General features: G+C 41.1%; 1 protein-coding gene across 1 annotated transcript; it reads left to right on the top strand.

Annotated features, from left to right (window-relative positions):
- The first annotated feature begins 6110 nt into the window (after positions 1-6110).
- On the top strand, positions 6111-23630 carry LOC134586856 (fetuin-B-like). The gene is made up of 7 exons (XM_063442735.1): positions 6111-6426; positions 9381-9491; positions 10267-10354; positions 12464-12621; positions 13333-13446; positions 19666-19758; positions 22413-23630. Exons 1-7 carry the CDS (start codon positions 6211-6213, stop codon positions 22983-22985), a joined length of 1353 nt encoding a protein of 450 aa, XP_063298805.1. The 5' UTR covers positions 6111-6210; the 3' UTR covers positions 22986-23630.
- Positions 23631-27057: the final 3427 nt, after the last annotated feature.

The raw sequence follows: 27057 nt of genomic DNA, 5'->3' as shown, positions 1-27057 counted from the left end.
ACAATTATTAGCGCTAACCTAACCTTTTTCTGTAATGTATCCCAGTTTAACTAATATAAACCACCAATATATTCAAGGCAAAGTTACCAACCACAGTTTGATTGTCAACAAGTGGTACATACTAGTACATCAGACATCCTGTCAAGACAGAAGGCCTCTTCAAAAGTCAACAGGTGTATTTCCTTCATACCTTTTACCCCATGCAGCGTTAACTGGCACTTAGGGTACGGTAGCGGCCTGAATGCAAGATAAATATATCTTTTTATAATGCCCTCGAGACCAACATCCATCCTCACATCGAGGTACTTCGCCCATTGGTCCAAATCATAGCTAGAGTCTTGCAACACTTTGCTAAGAGGTTTAGTAAGGGCGTCACCTTACTTATTATCCCTTTGTCAAGTTCCCCAGAGGCCTACACCCTGCCAACTTTTCATTGCACAGCACAGGGCCAAATCAGAGACAGTGCCTCTACCAACCACTTGGCAATTAGCAGGGCCTCACCATCTCACTTTTATTTAATAACACGCCAGTTAACGCAACTTACATACAAACATAACAATCTTGTTCATGTCATCATAGCATGTCTCACGTGCTAGACCAAGTAGAGGTCTTCTCCCTACCCAGCACGCCTGCTAGACCACCCACTCCTACTACTGTCCCTACTACAGGTGAAAACCAAGACCCTTCAAGCCCCTGTTCCTTGAGATCATGGACGATCCCTCAGATGGCCACAGAGTTAAGACGTAGAGGGATACCATATCCTGCCACCGCCAGAAAGGCAGAATTATACAGAATCATGATGACCAATTCAGAGAACCCACAACCAGGGAGCAGTATGCAGGACAATATTAACAACACACTGACAGGGATACAGGCCACGATGATGTCTATCCTATCATCCATTAACAATCTGAATCAGAGAATGGAAAAGTTAGAATTCCCAGCACCAGTTCCCGCTACTACCCCAGACACTCTACCTACACAAATCATTGAGCAAACGGTTTCTTGGGGTATTGTCACATGTACACAAATGGCACAGGGCTCCACCACACATATCATCCCACCAGCACATATGGTCCCTCCCAATCTCAAGAAAGACAAACTGGAAGGAAAAGACATAAACTTTATGTCCTTACTAATAGCATATCAAGACATAGTAGAGAACAAAAACATACAACTACAGTGACCTGTCAGTGGTGCTCAAAGCATAAAATCCTAGACTGAACAAAAAGTTGTCCATTCCAGACTTTGTACTAGCATTCGGGTTATATAGAGACGAGATATGCTTCAATTTACCACAACGTAGAGAGGAACTGGACTTGTATATTCACAAGTTGGTAGATCTGGGGAACAAGTACGGTGGTACCAATTTTTACGATTACCACAAGTCATTTTTGGCCAAGGCAGCAGCAACCTTTACGCAGCTCAACATGAGGATAGACTGGAGTCACATGGACACTGAATTGTTCTGTCGCTACTTGGCCGTGCTGTTACCACCAGTTGCATGTCTGCTCCATCTGTTTTTGGGCCCACGCAAAAACCATGTGCCCAAACCGTCTCTTTCCCAGGAAATGACTAACCGAAGTACAGGTTAACACGTTAGCGTTCTACCTTAATTCTCACCCTTCACAATACTTAGTTACATTTCTAATCACGGGTTTCACAGAGGGGTTCCACACTGGGTTAATTGCCCTGCCAGCAGGCACACTCGAATGTCACAACCTGCAATCAGCCGCAATAGACCCAACGACAGTGGACAACCTGTTACGGACAGAACTAGAGAAAGGGTTTATACTTAGGCCGTTTCAGATACCACCTTTCACTTGTTGGCGAACCAACCTCTTGGGTATTGCAACCAGAAAATACAACAATAAAAAACATTTGATTGTAGATTTTTCGGCTCCACATTGCTTTTGTTCAAGGCCTAAATTCACTGATAACTTCTGAGGAATTTTCTTTGCAGTATGCCACAGTAGAAAATGCCACAAAGACAATCTAGAAGGTTGGGGTAGCAGCTTGGCTGAGCAAAACCGATATCTCGAATGCCTTCAGGCTTCTAATAATACATCTGTCACTGTGGCATTTACATGGAATGAAATGGAAAGGTCTTTATTATTTTGTAAACCGGTTAACTTTTGGGACCAAGAGTAGCCCCAAACTGTTCACAGAAAGGCTGTGCTGGCTACTGGTAAATATCAGCTGTTGTCCAATGGTAGTCCATTGGTAGTCCATTACTTGGACGTCTTTCTGACAGTAGAAAATCCAAATACCACCCTCCAGAGCATAGACAAGACAGTAGCTATATTTGCCACATTGGGAGTACTGGTGGCTACAGATAAAACAGTGATTCCCACCACCAAACTGACGTTTCTAGGTAAATAATAGCGACAGAGCGAAATACACAAAAAGTGGATATATGTTTTAGCAATACCTACTATGAACCACCTGAGTGGTTATACCACTCTAAACAAAAATCCAAAATACATACTATACGTGGAACACACGTCTGATGATTCTACAAGAAAGAACGAAATAACAGCAATATTGCCAATATAAGAAATATACAGATAATTGTAGATTTCAGGTACTCACAAACATATAGCCAAATATGAACATATGTCTCTTGTGGGTAGTGCAGAGGGACTCTTACTAGGATGTTCCCATCCCTCTTCCTGCTGGTCTCTATTTAGCCCTTCAAGGGTCTGTGATAATGAAGAAATAGGCTTTATTAGGTCCAATAAACACAAATGTGTATACAAAAAAAGAGTAAAAAAGACTGGACAAAAGTAAAAAGTTTATTTTTTATTTATTTAGTATGTATATTTTATACCAATATATTTTTATAGCCGCATTTGTTTTTACATATTCTCTTATTTTAGACTTATTCAATATGTATACATACATTGTAAAAGAATCATTGCCAATTTGTTTAGTTTCATTTGGTATTACTCTATTTTATTTTATTATTCACGCAGGGGTCATTATATGCAAAGGTTTTATTCGGAGTAAGATTCCAATACTCTTCGTTTTAACTTAATTTTAGAGTTGATTTCTCTCTTTTTATACATATGGTATTAAGTAATATAATCACTTTCTGTTTAGATACATAGCAACTTTTCTGTTTGTTTTATATACCACAGAAGGCCTTAATCTACTAATAATGTGCCATTTGTACAAATACGATTTACGAATTATTTAATACACATATGTCTGAGTATACACAAGAGTCTAATACCACAACTTACATGGACGAATAGAACTTCCCAGTGGAACGCATACGACATGCGTTCCAGTGACGCCAACTATGCGTTCCAATGATGTCACGTGACCCGGAAGTGGAGCACATGACTCATGATATGGAACGCAAGGTGCGTTCCAAGTGCAAACAGCTGGATCCAGAAGAGCCTGAAATACCTGGTTTAAAAAGACGCAGAGTAGGCTCCCCCATTATATACCGACTGAGGTATATATATATACATACCGACTGAGAAACTCATATCAGACTTACTAGCCAGAAGGCTGTGCCAACATTGGATTTATTTTAACCTAAATGGACTTTTTACTTTTGCCTAGTTTTTTTTACTCTTTTTTTGCACACATATTTATTGTGTTTATTGGACCTAAGAAAGCCTTTTTATACCAGAGAAGGATCTCCTATTTCTTCATTATCACAGAGCTTTGAAGGGCTACATAGAGAACTGCAGGAAGAGGGATGGGGACATCCTATGGAGAGTCACTCTGCACTACCCACGAGAGAAATATGTTCATATATGGCTCTATGTTTGTGAGTACCTGAAATCTACAATTATCTGTATATTCCTTATATTGGCAATATTGCACTATGTTATTTTGTTCTTTCTTGTAGAATCATCAAACGTGTGTTCTACCTGTATGTATTTTGGGTTTCTAGGGATTTTCCTAGACTCAATCACGATGCAAGCTAGCCTCCCCAGCGACAAAGTTCAGATAATCAAGGCAGAGGTCGAATTATTCCAAACGGAAAGACCTCCAATCCCTCCTGGGTTATCTGAACTTTACCATGAGGATAACCCCACAAGATTGCGCATTTTCTTCAAGACTACTTAGACTATTGCCCAGTCTACCAAGCGACGACATCATAGACACGTTGGATGGACAGGCTAGAGCAGATTTGAACATGTGGCACCAATTCTTGACACACTGGAACGGCGTAAACATGTTCATCTCGCCCTTAACAGAAAACTCACGTGTATTATGGACAGACACTGCGGCACACTCAGGGTTTGCAGCCATTTTTGGGGACGAATGGTTCAGAGACGCATCATTGCCTATAGAGACGGCAACTCTGCCATCATTCAGCATTACCTCCGCCCTTTTCGAAATCTACCCCATAGTATCTGCAGCCCTAGTGTGGGGCCGCCCATGGAAAGGGAAGACGATAAAATGCTACACAGACAACACTGCGGCATGTGAAATTATTAACAAAGGCAGGTCCTCTTCCCTGACTATCATGAGTCTCATCAGGAGAGTCACGTGGTTGGCAGCAACACAACATTTTCACCTGATTGTGAGCACGTACCGGGTGGTTTGTTGGACAGCAGCTGAAGCGCTCTTTCGTTCCAACCTGCAGGTTTTCTTCCAAGTTCATTCCAAGGCCAAGAGAGTCCCAAGCAGACCACCGCTATTCCAGGAACTCATCCTGGATTAATGATGCCAATGGCACATGGGAGAATGCTAGCACTAACAGCGCTCTCAGCTAACACCAGACGCTTGTACAGCCGAGCTCTCACCATCTTCAACAGGTTAATTTCCGAATACCAGATCAAGGACCCATTGACATTAGATACTATGGTGGCATTTGCCTAAAACTCGCACATAATAGATAAAACTATATCTCACAGGTATACAATACCACGTGGTAAACACATACCTCAGTCACAGTACCTTTATGTCAGCAAACCCAATAAAGAACATCTTAAAAGGTATCCTACGATTAGAAGGTCACACACCCATAAAATAACAACCAATAGATGGTAACAAGTTTAGAGCGTTATCCGATATGTTGGATATGCAATCATTCGAAAACAAAAAAAGCGATATGATCAAAACAGATATATTTCTGGCCTTCTATGGGTCCTTACGACCTAACAAATTCACAGTAGAGAAGGCAAACAATACTAACAATATGCTAAAAATAGCTGAACTAAACAAAGTAGGGGACCACTATGTTTTGACACTACGACAGTCAGAAACAAATCAAACAGCGCCACCAGACTAAATACAACTTTTTCGCATAGGCAACAAATGGTGCCGAGTTCTATTACTCAACCAATTTTGTCTGACCCCTTTTGGGTCAGAACAAAAGCTCTCCTCTACTGAGCTTACACGGTAGACCACTGACATCAAAATGCATGGTGTACATAAGAATGCTATTTTCAAAAATAGGTTGTGATTTATCAGCCTTCACAGGCCATTCATTGCGTATAGGGGCAGCAACAGCAGCCTTTTGTAAAAACATACCAGTGCACATAATCAAAAGACTGGTTACATACCCCAACCAGAAAAAAAAAACTTAGACTAGCATTCAAAGAGCTAGCCAAGTAATGATAATTACGTCATGTTTTCATGGTTGTTATTAACAAATACCTACGTATTAAAGTTTGCATGAAAATCTCTTTTTGCCCTCTTTATTTACAGGCCTGTCCGAACGTCGGTTTCGGCACACCACAACCAACGTTAGTATATTTAAAGGTTAACGCTTACTCAGCTTTTTCCCCTGACCACAAATCAATGTTATCATATTTTTCTTTGTTATTATTCCTGCCTACCTATGAACAACGTGCCTGAGGCTCTGAATGAAAACTTAGCCATCAACAAGCACAGGCTGCAGATATATGAAGTGTTTAAGGGGTCTGGAGTGTCCCTTTAAGATTTGTTTTCATACATACTGGTGAAAAGGTTGAAAAACGCTAATATAGAGGACTTTGAATGCAGATATGTTTTTGCGGTGAACTTTAAGCAGTAGCCCTGACTTTGAAGAGTGGTTTGTTGGACATTCTCCTAATCATTGACTCTTGTGTGTTTACTGAGATTTGCAACCAGTTGAAGGTGGTTTGGTGTTCCATAGATTGTCAATATATATAAGTGAGGCTGAAATCCATCTTCAGCAGATTATTTCTCTAATAGCTGGTTTCAGTGAGCTTTGTCCTGTGTATCCTTCTACATAGAAGGATGAAGCTCGCTATTTTATTAATAGCTTTCATTCAGGTGCTCTGCTGTAGGGCTGGTAGAAAACAGACAGAAGAAACTCCACTGATTTCTTCTGCTTGCAATGACCCTGAAGTAGAAATCGCTGCAGATTTGTCTATTGACGAGTTAAATGATTTTCGAGAAGACGGCTTTGTCTTGGGGATAAAGCGCATTTCCAATGTGCAGGAACACAATGAGGTAAAAATACACTGAGAAAATATGAAAAGCATAATATTTTATAATTACAGTTCATATTTAATTCATATACAACTAATATAATTATATTAAAGCAACTATGGGGAAAAATATGAATTCACTAAACGAATATGCATTATACAAAAAATGATATATTTGCTTTACATTTTCTTTTTTGGTAGGGAAATAATATATATTATATAAAATAATTATGTTTCTTGCTAAATATTTTATAGCTAAATATTTATTTTTAGTTCCAGGTACTCCAGGTAAATATTTATTTTTAGTTCCAGGTACTTTTAAATATGAAAGTGACAATGATTCATTATATTTAATGTTATCAACGTATAGACACATATATAAATATAAGACTCAGGAGACTGATAGTACAGAAGCCTATAGAGGACATGTATGTTTAATATTTTTATTCTGACTTGCAGTTTACAATGTAATCGCATGACTAGAATATCTTAACAAAAGCTTTTTCAATTGAGCCATCTTACATTGTGATCCGCGTTCAAACATAAAATTTGTTTATTTTAAATGGACACTCCACTACCCAAATATAAAAAAAATTTAAATCACTATTTTGTAGATATACCCCCCAATGAAATTTTTTTATTGGGGGTATATTTACAAACAGCTTGCAAATACTGCAGTTCTCATTTCTGCAGTAAAAGGAAAGAAGCAAATAGAACTACTAATTGCTCAGATCAGGAGTGGATATCAACACCCAAAGGATACTAGATATGTGCCAAACAGAGAGAAGCAGGTAAATTGTAGCAATATAAAGTAACACTTAAATGAGAGAAACAGTTACTAAAATATCAATGCCTCAATTGATACTGTGGCAATGCAAATAGAAATAGGTCACAGTCCTGATTTGAATGTTATACACCCATATATTTAAGTCCAAAAAAGTCCTTATTTTGTAAGCTCATATGAATAAAAACCTGGCTAGCAGATCATCTGCACAAACAACAGGGAGACTTGCCAATATGAGCTAAATGTGCTCTAGTATCAGACTAAATAACCTTTTTAGAAGTGTGATACTTGGAGAGAAAAAAAGAAAGAAAAGAATATGTAGAAATGTGAGTTAAACAATTCCACATCTATTATAAATGGGTCCTGAAAATAAACTCCTAATGTTGATCGTTGAGCTGTGCAATATAAAGTGCAAAAGCAGCAGAATCTTCTTATGGGTAGATTTTATTGTGCAAAAAGCATAGGTACTAAAAACGATTAAAAATATACTCAATAGTTCACAGATGGCATATAAAGAGGGGAACCTTCCTTTGGGGTCTTCCTCCCAGCAGCCTGGATACTCTGGAAATGCCGCCTCGTCAGAGCCGGCTTCAGAGGCAGCTTCCGAGTCCTCGTTGTTAGCAGCTTGTCCGGGAGATTCACCGCGTGCGTTCCACTTCACTTCCGTATGCATTCCACTGTGGTTGTATGAATAGATGCAGCCTTACGCGTTTCGTGACGTCCGGTCACTTCATCAGAGGAGATGCATCTATCTTGGACTGATGGATTTATATATCCATCGGCCGTGTTAACCTTCCCTGTGGTTAACCCTTTCATAACTTAACAGTTGTTAACTCTTACATGCCATACATGTGACACATATACAATTTAACTTCAGACCATTGTAAATCTAACTAAAACAGATATAAATGGATATGCATATGATAATTTACCCTTATATGTACAATCAAATAATTATTTAAATAGAAAAAACTAGAAAATATAAAGTACATATATTCAATATATATATACAGTAGAGGAACAATATAATGCAATTAGCTCTGCATAAAAACATTAAATTGATAGTAAAGATATGGAATAAATAATGGAACCTCAGTGTATATAAAAAGAATTACAGATATACATCACCCTACATAATTACATTGCAATAAAATAACTTAAATTAAATTAAATTTCTCATACCTTAAAAGGCACATGTAAAATAATCTCATATAAAAGAATATATTTTAACAAATCATATATTAAAAGTCATATATTTAAAAGAAGCAGAAATTGAATATATCATATAAAATCAAACTTAAAGAAACAGCATATAGTCCTAAAGGGGAGAGAAAGAGATATTAAATAGTTATTAAATACTTAGTTATTAAATACTTAAGTTCATAGTACAATCACATACAACCTAGGGTGTGGGTTGTTTTTTCAGTCGTTTAGTGGATATCCCCCCTTTTTTAAAGACCACTGTTCTCCTTCCTATTTATTCAAGGGGAAGGATTTCCCCTTGTTGTACTTCTCATTTCTGCAGTGTTTGCAAGCCCTCCCCTTCTAACTCCGTCCACAGTTTCTGTGGCTGTCCAATCACAGACTTCCCAATGCAGCTCAATGAAAAATCTTTACAAGACAGGTGCTCTAAGCAATTGTCTGCCTCTTGAATTTAGCTTCACTGAGCTAAACAATGTGAACTAATCCTAATTAAAACATTTGGTGGGATTTAGTACAGTAATGAATTGACATTTGTCTTACATTTTACTAACATATTGTCAATATTTTTGTATAGTTGCATTGTTTCATAGTGTATGTTTCATAGTGTAAGAGATTTACCAAAACCGTATATTTTAAAAAAGCAAAATATTCTGAAAAAAACAACAACCCTGATAGACTTAAAAAAGCGGCTTAAGCCTATCAGGAGAAGTTTAGAAAAGATTTAGAGGAAATGTGGATCGAAAAGTGTGTGTCTGGAAGTGTGTATCAGATGTGCCTCTGAACGTGTACATTTGGCAGTGTGTGTGTGTGTTGGCAGTGTTTATCAGTATATGTGTATTTCTCAATGCTTACCTCTGCATGTGTATCTATGAGTGAGTGTATATTTGTGTCTGTAAGTGTGCATGGCATGCATATATTTCTGTGTGTTTGTAAATGATTATTATCTCATGTTATACTTCATTATTTACATATTTTAACATGTATCACAGGAGGGTAAAGGTACGATATATTACCTGACACTGGATGTGTATGAAACAGAATGTCATGTGCAGAGCAATGAACACTGGAAGGACTGTGAGCCCAAACAGAGGCATGAAGCTGTAAGTACATTAATAACTTTTACTAAATATTACGTTTTATATCGCCTAAAGCAACAATGCTAACGTGAAAGTTTATTTGAAAATATGTCAGCTCACATTGAGAAATAGAGAAATGGACATCTGCATTTTACAGAAATGTAATGCTCGGATCCTTGATAAGCAAGTGGTCAATACTATAAAAAGTATGTTTTTGAAATTTTTTTCTGCCCCTATCCATATGGATAATGACAACTGGCACCTGAAAAAAAATTAAAATGAAATATTTAACACTATGATACATTGAGTGCCAGCCCTGCAAAATTGCCTGCCCCCATGGCCTGACCCAGAGGTCTTGGTGGCCTTATGGCAAATCCAGCCCTTGCTGCACTGCTAGTAATTACCTTTGGGGTCCTTACAAATACCTATAAGCAATGCATTTGACCATTTTTATTAAACTATTTTTGTCAAACCTACGGCATGTGAGAAGACTTGCATCTTTGCTTTTGTACTAATATTTCCAAACGCTCTTTCTAAAGCTATTAAATTCCCCCAAAAAATGTATCCAAATGTAATATTTTTGTTTGTCTACATATAATCTATACACACAATTTCTGCGTTATGACATGATCATATGCCAGCTGTGCATTCATTGCTTTAAAAACATCTTATGGTAATATGTTTCAGTCAAGTGCTCAGTAGTGAAGGGGGTCAATTCACAGAATTGGACTTACTTTAACATTTTTTGTAGTTATATAAAACTATCCTTTATTTATTTACCGTGAGAGTTTTTTTGTAGGTTTCTGGAGAGTGTAGAGTGGTATTTTACGTTGATAAACCACAGGAAATTGCCAACCTGATCAAATATGACTGCAAGTTGACACCAGGTATGCACTAACAACAATAAGGACTGATACTGGAATCATACACTAATATGTTCTATTTTGTATCCTGTATTATTGGTCAAATAAGCTCAGTATGGATGTATATTTCCTTAAGACAGTTAAGTCTAAAATATAAAGTGTTGCTTTATTTAGTGCATAGCAGAGAGCACAGCAGTGCCAATATTTCAGCTAACACTTGGCACTTCATATTTTGAGACTACTGGACCATTTTTACATGGATTTAATAGGGTCAGGAACACAAGCATGTATTCCTGGCCCAATACTGTTGAAATCACTATCTAGTCCCCCCCTAACCTCCCTTGCCCCACCCCCTCTGTCCCCTAAAATCCTACCTTTATTTTCGGTCTGCTGCTGTTCGCTCTGCCCCTGATTTGCCTACTTGGCTGGCATCATCAGAAGTGGTGTTCTGAGTTTTTCCATAGGAAAGCATTGGATTGACTGAGCTTGTCAAGGAGGCAGATTAGGGGCAGAGCCAGCACAAGCCAAAACACAGCCCTGGCCAATCAGCATCTCCTCATAGAGATGCATTGAATCAATACATCTCTATAAGGAAAGTTCAGTGTCTCCATGCAGAGGGTGGAGCCACTTAATGACCATCCTGTACACTGTGAGCACTGCGCTAGGAAGCACCTCTAGTAGCCGGATGAGAAGTGGCCAGTAGAGGTTTGCCTCGGCTGCATTGTAAACACTGACTTTTCTAAAAAAAAAATAGTGTTTACCACAAAAAGCCTGAAGGGAATGATTATTCTCACCAGAACAAATACAATAAGCTGTAGTTACTACAGTGTCACTTTAATGGAGTAGTAATATTATAGTTTTTACAACAACTTAATCATTTTCTATTGTAATTGGACTATTAAAAATTATACAAAAATCCAAAGTAAATTAACTCTTAGTTATCCACTAAACTGAGGATTGCAGAGATGTATTAATAGAATAGCAAATTTAAGGCCAAAATAGATTAGCTGAAAAAACAGTGGAGTGCTGTCAAGGACATTATTTCTTAGCTGTCATAACTGACACAAATACATAAAGACATATAGAATAAATGCAGAAAAGGCAGTGTGGTAGGAACATTAGGAGCTTGTTAGAAATACACATAAGCTTGTTTAGAATAAGTTTTTTTCTCTCAGCCATCCACACATTTAAAAGGACACTCTAAGCACTAAGACAACTTTATCTTAAAGAAGCAGTGCTGGTGTAAAGATCATGTCCTTGTAATCTCACAGCTCAATGCTGCCATTCAGGAGAGAAGTTCCAGTGGAAGAAGTTCTAGGTGTAGTTGTTTTTTTCACTACTCGCAAGGGGAGGAGGCAGATTCATAACTAGAAACCATGGGGCCCCAGTGCGAAAATTGCCCTGGGGCTCCCCGTATGTCTATCCCCCTTGCCACCCTTCCCCTATACGTCTACCGCCCCTCTCCCATACGTTCCCTCCTCCCCCCACACATGCAAACAGATACACATGCAGACACACAGACAGACATACACACACATACATACAGACAAACATACAGACATATGTACACACACACACATACAGAGAAACATTCATACAGACACATATACCTTTCCCTGGTGTCCAGTGGCTTAGCCTGATGGGAGTCAGAGTTCCCACTCTGACTCCCTCCTCTCCTTCCTCCCGCGCTGCTCCCGGGGCAGTCACTTCCTCCCAGCATCTGACATTATCACAGGGGGCCCGGTCGCACTGTTAAAGCACCACAGCGCTGGCTGGGCCCCCTGGAAATACAGCATCGGGTGGCCATAACAGCATTCGCCACCCTATGGGCCACTGAACTCGCGATCCCGGCAGTTCTACCGCGCGGGCCGGGGCTGCGTTACTTAGCCGGTGGGCACCACAGTCGCAGGTGTCCGCAGGGTGGCCAAGCCCCCTGAAGTGACGGGTGACCCTGGTAGTTCCGCCACTGGTTCCAGGGCATTCCTGGCACCATAACAACTAGATGTTATTGTTATGGTGCTTGCAGTATTCCTTTAATACGTAGATGTGTATTAATTTAATTTTCTAATAATTATGCATTTCACAAAATAATTCATCCATTGGTAATGCTAACCTTTGATTTTTATCTGCCAGCTAATGAACCTTTTCCATGTCTTGGCTGTCCCATGACACATCCATTGAATGACACCAGATTTCACAGTGTTGCAAACGAAGGGCTTAAGAAATTTAACAAGGACAACAACTTTGACAATTTTTTTGCTCTTGGGAATATCACAAAAGGCACAATTCAGGTAAACATTTTCACGTGTTACCACAAGACATGTCGCAGTAATCTCCAAGTCTTCTTTTAATTGTAACTTTATTGAGAATGCACAACACACATATAGCCATACAAAATAATAGATAATGAAGCAATAGCCATTTTATACATATATGTCCTTAAAGGGAAACTCTGAGCACCAAATCCCCTACATCTTAAAGGGTTACTCCAGGCACCATTAACACTTTAGGGCTTGAGTCTCTATATGCAGAATTTGGGTATGAAACACTGCACATAAGGAGTTTAACTTTGAAATTGCTTAATTGCTTCAATGTTTTTTTTTGTCAACATCAGTAATACAGATATATGAAATGTTGAACTTAAATAACTTGAGTCTTTATTCAACCTATGTAATTATGTAACTATGCAAATATATGTGTGTGTTTATATATATATAAATAATTACATTTAAATCTATTTTCTCACCCTACCGGGTGGTATATATTCTACCAAAGGCTCGGGAGTCTCAGGATTCTGCGCAGTATCTTAGCTGTTACTAGATCTTACTCTTCTGGATAGTAATCTCAGATGTCCCATCTGGAATCTGTTGAAGCCACTCCACTAACTTTAGTCGTATATATGTATTTGAATACTTACATAATTACATATATGTGTGTGTTTGTATAGAATGTCATAACATTTTAATTTATAAACCTTTACTTTTGGATGGTGTTATTGGAAGGTGGTGGCTGGAGCTATCTACAAGGTGGAATTTTTAATTCACGAGTCTAACTGTAACAAATCCACATCTTCTGGAAACCCGGACCTCTGCCCACCCTCGGATTCTGAATCTGCAGTAAGTGTAAATTATGTTGTTTTGTGTTTGTTTTTTTATGAGAAAAAAATATAAACAGGAAGCATGCAGTTCAGAATTGTTTAACTTATATTCTATAGCTTGATACATAGGGATATATTCAAGATGCAAGATATATTGTTTAATTTTATTTTAAATTAGTTTGATTTCACATGTACTTTATGAACTCAATATTGTGTGAGACTTTTCTTTATTGTTTGTATTTGTTTTATTCTAAATAATTGGCAGACCACAAATCGGTAAACGAGATACAATACATATTCTTATATAAGACAACAGGTTATGAATAAAGAGTACGTTTGGGGGGCATTTTAGGAATAATTAGTTGGAGTATCCTGACGGTTCCCATGGCAATTACTCAGCTTTCTGAATACTGCTCCAGAATAGCTACGTATACAGTACATACACTGATTAGGCACAATATTAAAACCACTGAGAGGTGAAGAGAATAACATTGATTATATTGTTATAATGGTACCTTTTATAAGGTAGGATTTACTAGAAAGCCAGTGAACAGTCAGCTCTTGAAAAATGGGCAAGAGAAAAGGTCTGAGTGACTTTGACAAGGGCCAAATGGTGATGGCTAGATGACTGGGTCAGAGCATCTCCAAAATGTCAAGTCTTGTGGGGTGTTCCCAGCGGTGTATTCTGGATTTGTGCTGCCCTAGGCATGACTAATTTCGGCACCCCCTTATCTAAATTTGCCCCACCAATTCGTGTCAAGACCTTTTTTTGACTGACAGACATACACTCACAATGTTAGACAGACACACTCACTATGACAGACACAAACACACACTCACTGACAGTCACAAACATACTCACTGCCAGACACACACACATACACATTTTCTCATACTCACCAATTATTAATATTTTTTTCATCTAAAAGGACATGTCTCCCTCATCGCCCGGCTAGAATATTAGTACTTTAACACCTAGGGGGGACATAAGGTGGCAGCCAGCTCTTGGACTCCCCAGTATACAAGACAAACAAGGCATTTACCTGGGTACTTGGGGTGCGTTTTTTGCCGCCCCCCCTTAAAGTGCCGCCCTAGGCAAATGCCTTGTTTGCCTTGTGGTAAATACACCCCTGGTTGTTCCCAGTATGCAGAGGTTACTACCTACCAAAAGTGGTGCATAGTAGGACAAACAGTGAACCAGGATCAAGATCATGGCTGCCTTAGGCTCATTGAAGCATGTGCAAAGGCTATCCCGTCTAGTTTGATCACGAAGAAAAGCTACATTAGTTCAATTTCCTCAAAAAACTTAAAGCTGGCCATGATAGAAAGGTGCCAGAATACAGAATGCATCCTTTTACACGTAACGCCTACCTAGAGATTGTTACAGATCATATAGACGTGTTCATTGATGGGCTGAACGGGGGAGCTGAACGGAGCTGACAGGAGCTGCACGGAGCTGACAGGAGCTGCTGTAAAGGTAAGTAAACGCTTCCTGCCAGCCCCCCCACTGCACAGCCCATCCACTGGACTACCAGGGATTGCCATAGTCCCCTTCCCTGGCCAGGTATTAAGCAGGGAGGTGGGACAAAAAAATAATAATTTCATTGTATAATATATAAAACAAATAAAATAATACTATTAAAATTAAAAAATAAAATAATATTAAAATAAAAAAATATTACAAATATTAATAATAATAAAAATGCCCTCCCCCACCCAGTTTACACACATTACACAAGCACACACACACTCTGCATTCACACAAACACACATTCTGCATTATATACACACACACTCTGTATTATATACACACACACTCATACAAAATCACACTCTGCATTATACACACACACACTCATACAAAATCACTCTGCATTATATACAGGGGCGGACTGACCGGTCGGGCACTTCGGACATGGTCCGAGGGCCCGGCCGGGAGGGGGGCCCGCCCTCAGGGGGCCTGGCCGCCCCTTTAAATGCTGCAGCCGCCTGAGCGCTCTCTTAAGAGCACTCAGGCGGCTGCAGCTTCTTACCTCCCCTCCCCGTAGCGTGGCCGAGCTGCTCTGCGTCCGCGGTGCCGGCCGGATTGATAGGAAGGTGCACACACACTGAGTGTGCACCTTCCTGTCAGTCCGGCCGGGTACAGGAAACAGAAACTCCTGTTCCGCGCGAGTTTCTGTTTCCTGTACCCGGCCGGACTGACAGGAAGGTGCACACTCAGTGTGTGTGCACCTTCCTATCAATCCGGCCGGCACCGCGGACGCAGAGCAGCTCGGCCACGCTACGGGGAGGGGGTAAAAAGAGGGAGGGGGGGAGTTAAAAGAGAGGGAGGGAGGTTAAAAGGGAGAGGGAGGGGGGGTTAAGAGAGAGAGGGAGGGAGGGGTTAAAAGAGAGAGGGGGGGGTTAAAAGAGATGGGTTAAAAGAGAGAGGGAGGGGGGTTAAAAGAGAGAGATGGGGGGTTTAAAAGAGGGAGGGGGGTTTAAAAGAGGGAGGGGGTTAAAAGAGGGAGGGGGGTTAAAAGAGGGAGGGGGGTTAAAAGAGAGAGGGGGTTGTTAAAAGAGAGAGGGAGGGGGGTTAAAAGAGAGAGGGAGGGGGGGTTAAAAGAGAGAGGGAGGGAGGGGTTAAAAGATAGAGGGGGGGTTAAAAGGGAGGGGGGGTTGTTAAAAGAGATGGGTTAAAAGAGAGAGGGGGGTTAAAAGAGAGAGGGGGGGTTTAAAAGAGGGAGGGGGTTAAAAGAGAGAGGTGGGGGGGTTAAGAGAGGGAGGGGGGTTAAAAGAGAGAGGGGGTTGTTAAAAGAGAGAGGGAGGGGAGGTTAAAAGAGAGAGGGAGGGGAGGTTAAAAGAGAGAGGGGGGGTTAAAAGAGAGAGGGAGGGGGGTAAAAAGAGAGAGGGAGGGGGGTAAGAAGAGAGGGGGTAAGAAGAGAGAGGGAGGGGGGTAAGAAGAGAGAGGGAGGGGGGTAAGAAGGGAGGGGGGTAAGAAGAGAGGGGGTAAGAAGAGAGAGAGGGGGTAAGAAGGGAGGGGGGAGTAAGAAGGGGGTAAGAAGAGGGGAAGAGGGGGGAGGGGGGTAAGAAGAGCGGAGAGGGGGTAAGGAGAGGGGGAGTAAGAAGGGGGTAAGAAGAGAGTGGGAGTAAGAAGGGGGGGAGGGGGGTAAGAAGAGGGGAGAGTAAGAAGAGAGCGGGGAGTAAAGGGGGTAGGGAGGGGGGAGTAAAAAGAGGAAGGGGGAGTAAGAAGAGGGGGGAGGGGGTAAGAAGAGGGGGGAGTAAGAAGAGGTGGGAGTAAGAAGAGGGGGAGAGTAAGAAGAGGGGGAGGGGGAGTAAGAAGAGGGGGAGAGTAAGGAGAGGGGGAGTAAGAAGGGGGGTAAGAAGGGGTAAGAAGAGGGGGAGGGGGGGGTAAGAAGAGGGGGAGGGGGGAGTAAGAGGAGGGCAATTGCCCCCTCCCCTGTCCGCAGGCACCGTGCGGGCAGCCGTCAGGGGAGGGAGGAAGAGAGGACCCAGGAGCTCAGCCTGCAGCTCCTCTGGGTCCTTCTTGCGCGAGCACAGATCGTTGCCGCGGTTACCACGGCAACGTTACGGCTCTTGCGAGAGTAAACTCTAGCCCTGGAGCTACGGGCTAGAGTTCACTCTCAACACTGTGACCACCAGGTATTCCTGGTGGTCGCAGTGGTGAGAGTGAACTTTAGCCCCATAAACACACTGCCCCCACACACCATACACATTCACACACTGCCCCCCATACACACACACTGCCCCCACACACACCATACACATTTACACACATTGCCTCACACACACACATACACTGCCCACCCATACACACACAGCCCCCCATACTAACATTGCCACACACATACACATTGCCCCACACACCCTACACATTCACACACTACACCCCCTCACACACACTGAACCTTTCACACACACTGCACCCCTTACACATTGCACCACTGCTCCTATACCCTACTACAGCCTCATATCCCAGCAGACCCCAGGTAAGTTGTCAAACTGTTCTTAAACGGTTTGACTACTTACTCTGGGAGGGGGGCCCGGCCCTCCTGGCACCATAACGACTACACAGAGTAGTAGTGGTTATTGTGCATGGATTATTTCTTTAAATAATCTACGAGTGCCCCAGTAGCCAGCAAGCCAGCCAACCCACAGGCCAGCCAGCCCACAGGCTGGCCAGTAGACAGCCAGCCAGCCTACAGGCCACCAGTTAGGCTTAAAGCCAGCAAACCCACAGCCTGCCAACCGCAGCCAGCAAGCCACAGCCTGCCAGCCAGCAAGCCACAGCCTGCCAGCCGCAGCCAGCAAGCCCACAGCCTGCCAGTCGCAGCCAGCAAGCCCACAGCCTGCCAGTCGCAGCCAGCAAGCCCACAGCCTGCCGGCAGTAGCCAGCAAGCCCACAGCCTGCCAGCAAGCCCACAGCCTGCCAGCCGCAGCCAGTAAGCCCACAGCCTTCCAGCAAGCCCACAGCCTGCCAGCCGCAGCCAGTAAGCCCACAGCCTTCCAGCAAGCCCACAGACTGCCAGTCAGCAACAGTAATTAAGGTAAGAGGAGCCAAATTGGCCTAGGTATCAGCTATGTTGTGTTGCTATATTGTGAATAGGAACCAGAGTGTTGGATAGACCCCCCTCCAGGCCCCATTAGACTCCATTGTAGTCTCTAATGGGACCTGGAGGAAATTCTTTCTAACACACTCTCTAAAGGACACTGAGATAGCCTCTGCTAGAATGCTCCCCCCCCTCCATGGCCCATTAGCCCTCAATTGTAGTCTCTACTGGGGCCTGGAGGCGACTGTTTCCAGCAGGGACACTGAGATGGCCTCTGTTAGAAAGACCCCCTTCCAAGCCTATTAGACTCCATTGTAGTCTCTAATAGGGCCTGGAGGGGATTCTTTCTAACACACTCTCTAAAGGACACTGAGATAGCCTCTGCTAGAAAGACCCCCCTCCATGGCCCATTGTAGTCTCTACTGGGGCCTTGAAGGGATTATTGCACTTTTGTTCCTTGTGTCTAAAGATTGTGTAGGGTGTGGCTGGAGGCGGTGCATGGAGGCGGGACATGGGTGGCGCTTGCTGCGGAGTATGGGGTGGGGCCTGTAAGGGGCCCTTGATTTATTTTGCCCGGGGGCCCTGAGGGTTCTCAGTCCGCCCCTGATTATATACACACACTTATACAAACACACACTCTGCATTATACACACACACTCATACAAACACGCACTGCATTATATACACTCTCATACAAACACACACACTGCATTATATACACAAACACAAATTCTGCATTCATTATATACACATCCTACACACAAACACACACACTGCATTCATTATATACACACACTACACACAAACACACACACACACACACACACACTGCATTCATTTTATACACACACTACACAAACACACACACACAGCATTCATTATATACACACACTGTAAATACATATTAAATTAATGTAATTTTATTGGGATCTAATTTTATTTGGAAATTTACCAGTAGCTGCTGCATTTCCCACCTTAGGCTTATACTCGAGTCAATAAGTTTTCCTAGTTTTTTGGGGTAAAATTAGGGGCCTCGGCTTATATTCGGGTCGACTTATACTCGAGTATATACGGTATATGTAAAATAATAAACAAAACAATAGGTTGTTTAATAATGAATTATTTGCAAAAAAAGTGTGGTCTATATACTTGACGTATGAGGCTTTAAAATTCAATAGTGTTTTCTAACTGTTCTGGCTTTTTAAATGTTTTTTACATGTAATTAAACTATTTGAAAAGTGTATATTGATTTATTTATTTATTTTTTATAAAATTTCCCATTTTGGTCTTGAGCAACTATAATGGGTCAGAGTCTATTGTTATCTACCCAACTGTTGTATAATCTAACTTGCCTGTTGCTGCAGGTCAATAGAAAGCAAACACAACAGCAAGCATGTAAGATTGAGGAGCAGTTGGCCAGATAACATCTGACCCAACATGGCTGCTGAGCCAGATAAAAAGTAAAATATAAAAAATGTAAAAGTTTAATTAAATGTAATAAGTGTCTAAAAAACGAGAAGTAAAAATTTGATCACAAATGTATTTTAACAATAAGAAAAATATGGTGGTCAACAGTTAGAAACACAACTGAATTAAAACGCCTCACATTAAATATAAAGTTAATGAAACTATGTTGTAAAATAGGGTTAATTTACTAGTAATGAGCTATCTGAACTTTCTTTTCCCAGCATACTGGCTACTGCAAGAGCAAAGGAATAGCGCATTTTAGCAGACCAGCTGACCCAGTTGTGACAGTCACCTGCAAAGTATTTGAACCCGAGGTATGAAATGTTCCTACTGGAGAAATAATTTTACTAGTTTTTGGGATATTACACTAGTAATGCAAATCACTTGTGACGTGCAATGGGTAAAACAGGCCAGACGAGGTCAAAGGAGAAAAGAGTAGCAACACCATGGTAAAACAAGACAATGTTCTGATAAAGAGATCAGAAAAGTCAATACAAGTCAAAAGTAGTATTACAGACCAAGGTGTTATATAGTCCTGTTGTCTGAGGTCATTAGAACAGCGCCAGAACATCATAGGTTACTTACACTGAAATGGCATTATGTAAATAAGAACTATGAGAGGCCAAAAGTGCTAACCCCACTATTTGTGTATTCCTCAATAGCACAGTAAGATGTTCAGGGAGAAGAAGCAACAGGGGCTGCTATCACAAAACTACATCTGCTCTCTCATGTTGTTTGGCATAGTTAGGTGGCAAAATTAAATAAATTACTCTGATTACATGAATACAAGGGGTCATGTCATTACTAGTATACAGAGGGATTTAGCAGTGATCGCATATCCTGTTATGGACAAGCAGCAGGTGAATGGTCACGTCAAGTACCATACCCACTATATTGTGCCCTAGTGGCTATGCTGTGCGTCTCTTTATAACCTTCCAAACCCCTCTGTGTGTCTCTTTCTATCCCAGCCTTTCTATGTCCCCTCAACCCAGCCTGTCTATTTTTTTCTCTTTTGCTCTTTCCCCAGCTACATTGTGTCTCTTTGTGTACCCACTGCCCTTCTGCGTGTCTCTCCCCCAAGCCCCTGTCTTTCCCCTGTCGTTCTATTTTGTGCCCTCCTTCCCCCCCCCCCCCCCCCCCCACTACTCCTCTGTGTGTTTCTTTCTCTCCAGAGCACACTTTGTGTTTCTCTTCTGGGGGGTTTCTTTATCGCTCAGCCCCTCCATGTGTCTCATTAACCCCCCCAGCTCCTACTCTCCCGTAGCTGTAGTGAAGATAGGGAGCAGAACCAGTAAGAAGAAGTAAAAAGAAGTAAGAAAAAAGAAGTCAAACTTTTCTAAAATGGTTTGACTTCTTACAAAGAGAAAGGGGTGTCAGGACCATGCTGGCACAAAAATGTACAAATGGAAAAAAATCTTTGAAAAATATTACAAATATTCGATTACATGCAATTCAAGTAAGGTAAACCTACAAAGTAGTATTTTAAAGGGACACTACAGTCACCTGAACAACTTTAGCTTAATGAAGCAGTTTTGGTGTATAGAACATGCCCCTGCAGCCTCACTGCTCAATCCTCTGCCATTTAGGAGTTAAATCCCTTTGTTTATGAACCCTAGTCACACCTCCCTGCATGTGACTTGCACAGCCTTCCATAAACACTTCCTGTAAAGAGAGCCCTATTTAGGCTTTCTTTATTGAAAGTTCAGTTTAGTTAAGATTTCCTTATCCCCTACTATGTTAATAGCTTGCTAGACCCTGCAAGAGCCTCCTGTATGTGATTAAAGTTCAATTTAGAGATTGAGATACAATTATTTAAAGGTAAATTACATCTGTTTGAAAGTGAAACCAGTTTTTTTTCCATGCAGGCTCTGTCAATCATAGCCAGGGGAGGTGTGGCTAGGGCTGCATAAACAGAAACAAAGTGATTTAACTCCTAAATGACAGTGAATTGAGCAGTGAAATTGCAGGGGAATGATCTATACACTAAAACTGCTTTATTTAGCAAAAGTAATTTAGGTGACTATAGTGTTCCTTAAATATTAGTCCTGTGCAAAGCATGTTTCACTAATGGTCCTTTGGCGTACAACTGATTCTTAAAACTGATTCTTTGAACTGTATCAAACGTTATGCAATATTGCAATCTAATATTTTTATTGACAATTCCCTGATTTACTTGTCCTCTAAACGATCACTCATTCACTATGGTGCTAAGAATGTCTTGGTGCTCCACCACTGTAAGAGGATAAACCATTTTAGAGCTTACAGCAGAGACGGAAGTTCTCTGTCTGAGCTAAGCAATTTACGGGCACAGCTTAGACCATTGGTTGAGAACTATCATCTAATGCTCGCAGCCCTGCATGGATTAGCTCAGAGAAGCTTTCATAAGCTACTGTAGATGGGAGGGGAGCAGCACCCAGCAGTCCCCGGGTAAGACTATGTGACTACTTACAAGGTGTGCTTTAGTGGTTATGGTTTTTGGAACATTACTTTAATTCCCACATTTATGTATTATTATATCCTATAATTGGCCTCTTCTTCTATGTCTTTGTGCTAAAACATCACATAATAATAGGGTTACCAAATTCACTATGTTTTCAGGGACACATATTATATATGAATATTAACAGGCAGCACATGACAAGGGTTGCCCTGTAGTATGTAGAATTCAGAGGAAGGTGTATAAGATGCAGTAATTAGGCAATTAAGGATCCTGCTAAATATGTTTGATACATACTGGCTTTTTTTCTCCTTGTCATGCATTTTCATAAATATGGCAAAATTAAATGTGTCTATAAAAACATGCAGCATATAGTAACTCTACATATAAAAGCTTGTTAGTCTAAGCTCATAAGTTAATCACCACCAAATCCATGTTCTGTGATTGTAATTTTATATTACTGTTGTTCATGTACCTTCTTTCTGTATTTAAGAGCACTGTAAAAATAATTTAAATGTATCTGTATTCTAGACTGACTCTAGTGAAGATAAACCTGATCGTCCTGGAAAACATCATCATGGAAAGAAAGGAGATCACCATGGAAAGAAGCATGGACACTCTCATCACAAACATGGTCATGAACATGGTCACAAACATGGACATAAACATGGGCATAAGCATGGACACAAACATGGACACAAACATGGACACAAGCATGGCCATAAACATGATCATGACCACAGTGGAAGTCATGAACATCACCAGAGGCATAATAGCTCTCAAGTGCATGTGGGATGTGCTCAGCCACAGTTTCCTTATGGTAAAATTACATATGTAGCTATAGAATCTACATCTTCTCCCCAGGTTCAAGAGAAAGGGAGAAAAATTTTCTCATCTAGATCCAATTCACCAGGACAAGGAAGTCCGGTATCTCCACCAAATCTTTGTAGACCAACCCAACCATTTATCCGCCGTTTTCCTGAGCAGGCCTCCACATCTGACCAATGCCCAGGAAAGGACAAGAATTTCCCACAAGAAGCTGTATCTCCTTCTGAAGAGCTGGAGACAAGACCATCAGATAAGCCAATATCCATTCCTAAGTAACCATTTACTGCCATAATTATACAACTTCTGGCGTTTCTAGAAACCACTAGCTAGACTAAATTGGTCACAGGGGGTTCAGTTACTTTTCACATTTGAAACAGGAACTGCACTCACCAATCAAAATAGGGAGATTACACCAGGGAGAACACTAATTCCTCTTGAATTGTAGACATAAAGAAAAATATCAGGGCGCACATAGCCTCTAGCTTAAATTGCAGGCTTTACTGAGATCAAACAGGCAACATTTTGGCTCAAACAGGAGCCTTCCTTAAGCAAGGAGCTACAGTTATGATTGGGCCATATCTACTATATTGCCTCTGTCCATTAAACCATACTAACTGAAGCTTTAGGAGTTTATTCTAGCTTTATTTTTTAAGAAAACAGGAAGACAAGCCAAGGCAAGTTGTTTTTTATATACCTCATAATTATACTACAGTACAATAAAAATGTTAGCTTTAAAAATGCCAAACAATAAATTACACAAATAGGGGATGGAGCAATTAGTCCTTATTTGCCAGTGTGCAAATCATACCATAACGTCTAACTTTATTTTTCATTTAGCCTAAATGTGCCTACAGGAATGGTAACTAATGCACAGAAACATACCATACGAGTTGACTCTATAAGGGTTATTCAATAAGTGATGATTGCAAAAGTAGGTGAATTTCAAAATGTATTCTAAAATAGCTGAATTAGGGAAATTCTTCAAGTCAGTTTTATTTTCAGTTTGGCTAGTTTGGCCTTTAATTTGAAATTAATTTTAAGTTCACTATGAATTCCTGGCAATGCTCATTTAGTGAATAACCTTAGATGTATTCCTCCAGCTGATGGTAATGATCACCCACATGATCTTTCAATGTTGCTCACTTGGTCAAGTAGGAACCCTGGAATCTAAATGTGTTATGCTTCTTTTATAATGTGCAATGCCCTCATCACATTCTATTTACATCCTGTAGTAAAAAAAAGTGAGCAATTTCCATGTTGCATGAGTTTTGAATTGCATAACTAGACAATACTTCAAGTAGTTTGTACACAATTACATCTAATAAAAAAACTCCTTGAAAATTACATGAAATTGTAGTTGCGTTTTTGATTGATTTCTACTTATATTATTTGGATGATCTGTCTATGTTCTTGGCTTGTTACTGCTCAAAATTATTGTGCCTGTCACTAGTCATCTTAAGTCTGTGTTAGAGTTTCCCTTCGGCATAAAAAGAATAGAGACCTCAAGTTGCAATAGTGCAGAGGTAAGCAACCTATAGCATCATAGCATGTGTGTCATTTCGAACCCAAAAAGACCAGTGAGGAAGTTCAGATCCCCCATAGCTGGCCAGGAGTGCCGCAGCACCTGGAGAGCAAGGAAGCTTGTAGTCTCTACTTTCAGTTGGTGCATACACCACAGTCAATATCCCTTAATGCTTCCTGGAGAGTCACAGAGTCGCTGCATGTTACTGTTGCAATGCTCTGTCTCGCCTGATATATGCCGGAACAGAGACAGAGGGATGAGTCTTAGAGCTGCAACATATGCATATTTTGCTTGGTCCTTCATTGCCTAATTATTGCGCCATATAAGAACAACTAGGATATTTGCTCTCCTCTCTCTGAAAAGGTAGGCAAGTGGGAGGGGAAACAAAACAACTTCTAATAACTTTTTTTTAAATTAAACCAACATTTCCTGCATAAATAAATGATCTCTGCAAACACATTCTCCACTTGTCTTTACCCGTGTGTCTCATTTCCTCAATTCCAACTCTCTCCTTGACCCCTTTCAATCTGGCTTCCGCCCTCTTCACTCTACAGAGACTGCCCTTATCAAAGTTACTAACGACCTAATCGCAGCTAAATCCAAAGGCCACTACTCCATACTAATTCTTTTTGACCTCTCAGCGGCCTTTGACACCGTTGATCATGCTCTCCTTCTTCAAACTCTTCAATCGCTTGGTCTCTGTGACCTCTGTGTCCTCTCATGGTTTTCCTCTTATATCTCCCAACGCTCATTCAGTGTCTCCTTTTCTAATGATACCTCCTCCCCTCGTCCTGTCTCGGTTGGAGTCCCCCAAGGCTCTGTCCTTGGTCCCCTTCTATTTTCTCTTTATACTGCCTCTCTTGGCAAACTTATTACCTCTTTTGGATTCCACTACCACCTGTATGCTGATGACACCCAGCTATAGCTCTCCTCCCCGGACCTCTACCCTGCCATCCTGCAACGTGTCACTGCTTGCCTTTCTTCCATCTCTGACTGGATGTCCTCCCGCTTTCTGAAACTCAATCTCTCTAAAACTGAGCTCCTTGATTTTTCTCCTCCTAATACTGATCCTCCTCTTTCGCTCTCCCTTCAAGTTTGTGGTACCCACATCAGTCCATCCTTGCAAGTGCGCTGTCTTGGTGTCATACTTGACTCTGGTCTCACCTTTGAGCCTCACATCCAGCATGTTGACAAATCCTGTAGATTCCATCTTAGAAACATAGCCCGCATCAGCCCCTTTCTTGCACCAGATACTACCAAGGAGCTTGTCCATGCTCTAGTAATTTCCCGCATGGATTATTGTAACCCTCTCCTGATTGGTCTTCCCAAAAGCCGTACTGCACCCCTACAGTCCGTAATGAACGCTGTTGCTAGACTGATTTTCCTCTCTAGTCGTTTCTCTCACACCTCACCCCTCAGCCAGTCCTTACATTGGCTTCCTGTATGCTATAGGAGTCAATTCAAGGTACTAACTCACACCTATAAAGCACTAAACAACTCTAGCTCCTCTTATATCTCCTCACAGATCCATAGGTATGTCCCTTCTCGGTCTCTCCGCTCTGCCCGTGACCACCTCCTGTCCGTTGTCCGCACCCGTACGGCCAACTCGCATAGGCAGGACTTCTCGCGGGCGGCTCCCTTCCTATGGAATAGCCTGCCTACCGCCATCAGACTCTCCCCTAGTCTTGCATCTTTTAAGAAGTGCCTTAAAACCCATCTCTTTGGGAAAGCTTATGGCCTCCAAGACTAACTTTCAAGACTTTCATACCTGTCTCTTGCCCTCTCCTAAAGGGCAGCCCACCTTATTTGATTGCAAATTCCTGTCCTAATGTGTTTTACACCCCACCTCCTATAGAATGTAAGCTCGATTGAGCAGGCTCCTCTTCAACCTATTGTTCCCGTAAGTTTATTTGTAATTGTCCTATTTATAGTTAAATCCCCTCTCATAATATTGTAAAGCGCTACGGAATCTGTTGGCGCTATATAAATGGTAATAATAATAATAATAATAATATAATCCCCCGACAACACTTCAGATAGTCACATATGCACAACCCTGTTAGCAGTACCCACAACATACAGGGCTCACCATACACACACTGATCAGCACAACAGTAGAATCTGTCCCTGTGGCCCAGATATATTGACAATTGTTTTTTTTATATGGAAAGGGGATTTGGAATCTTTAGAAAAATTTAAGACCTACCTCAATAACAATCCCTATCACCTGAAATTCACTTTTAACCACTCTAAAGAACAGATTGAGTTTTTAGATCTTAATATTTATGTCGAGGAAGGAAGAATTCACACAAAAACCTTTAAAAAGAATGTTGATTGCAACAGTTTTATTCCTTTTAAACAGTCACCACAAACCCACATGGTTAAGGAATATACCTCAAAACCAATTTAGGAGAGTTAGACGTAACTGCTCCAATATCGACGTATGTAGGAACCAAATAAAAGAAATGAAAAGGAGATTTTTAGACAAAGGCAGCCCTGCAGCACTATTGGGAGAAGCCATGAACAAAGCATTAGCCATCCCAAGAGAGGATAATTTATGCAAGAAAAGTAGAACCTTAGATCCACATACCACCAAACCTTCTTTTATCACAAAATACAATCACCAGTCCTCCCAAATACAGAAGATTCTTAAAAAACACTGGGGAATCCTCAGAAGCGACCCAACCCTTTCTAAATTCCTAGATCACCAACCACAGATTATATTTACCAGGGCCCCTAACCTTCAACTTATGCTGGCACCTACCATCAAATCCTCTAACACTACCACGGGTCAAGACTCCATTCACGGTTTTACAAGATGTAAGA

Source organism: Pelobates fuscus, chromosome 2 (assembly GCF_036172605.1).
Source record: "Pelobates fuscus isolate aPelFus1 chromosome 2, aPelFus1.pri, whole genome shotgun sequence".
In the NCBI taxonomy this organism is placed as follows: domain Eukaryota; kingdom Metazoa; phylum Chordata; class Amphibia; order Anura; family Pelobatidae; genus Pelobates; species Pelobates fuscus.
Note: the sequence above shows the minus strand (reverse complement) of the source record. Positions and strands in the feature narration are given on the sequence as shown.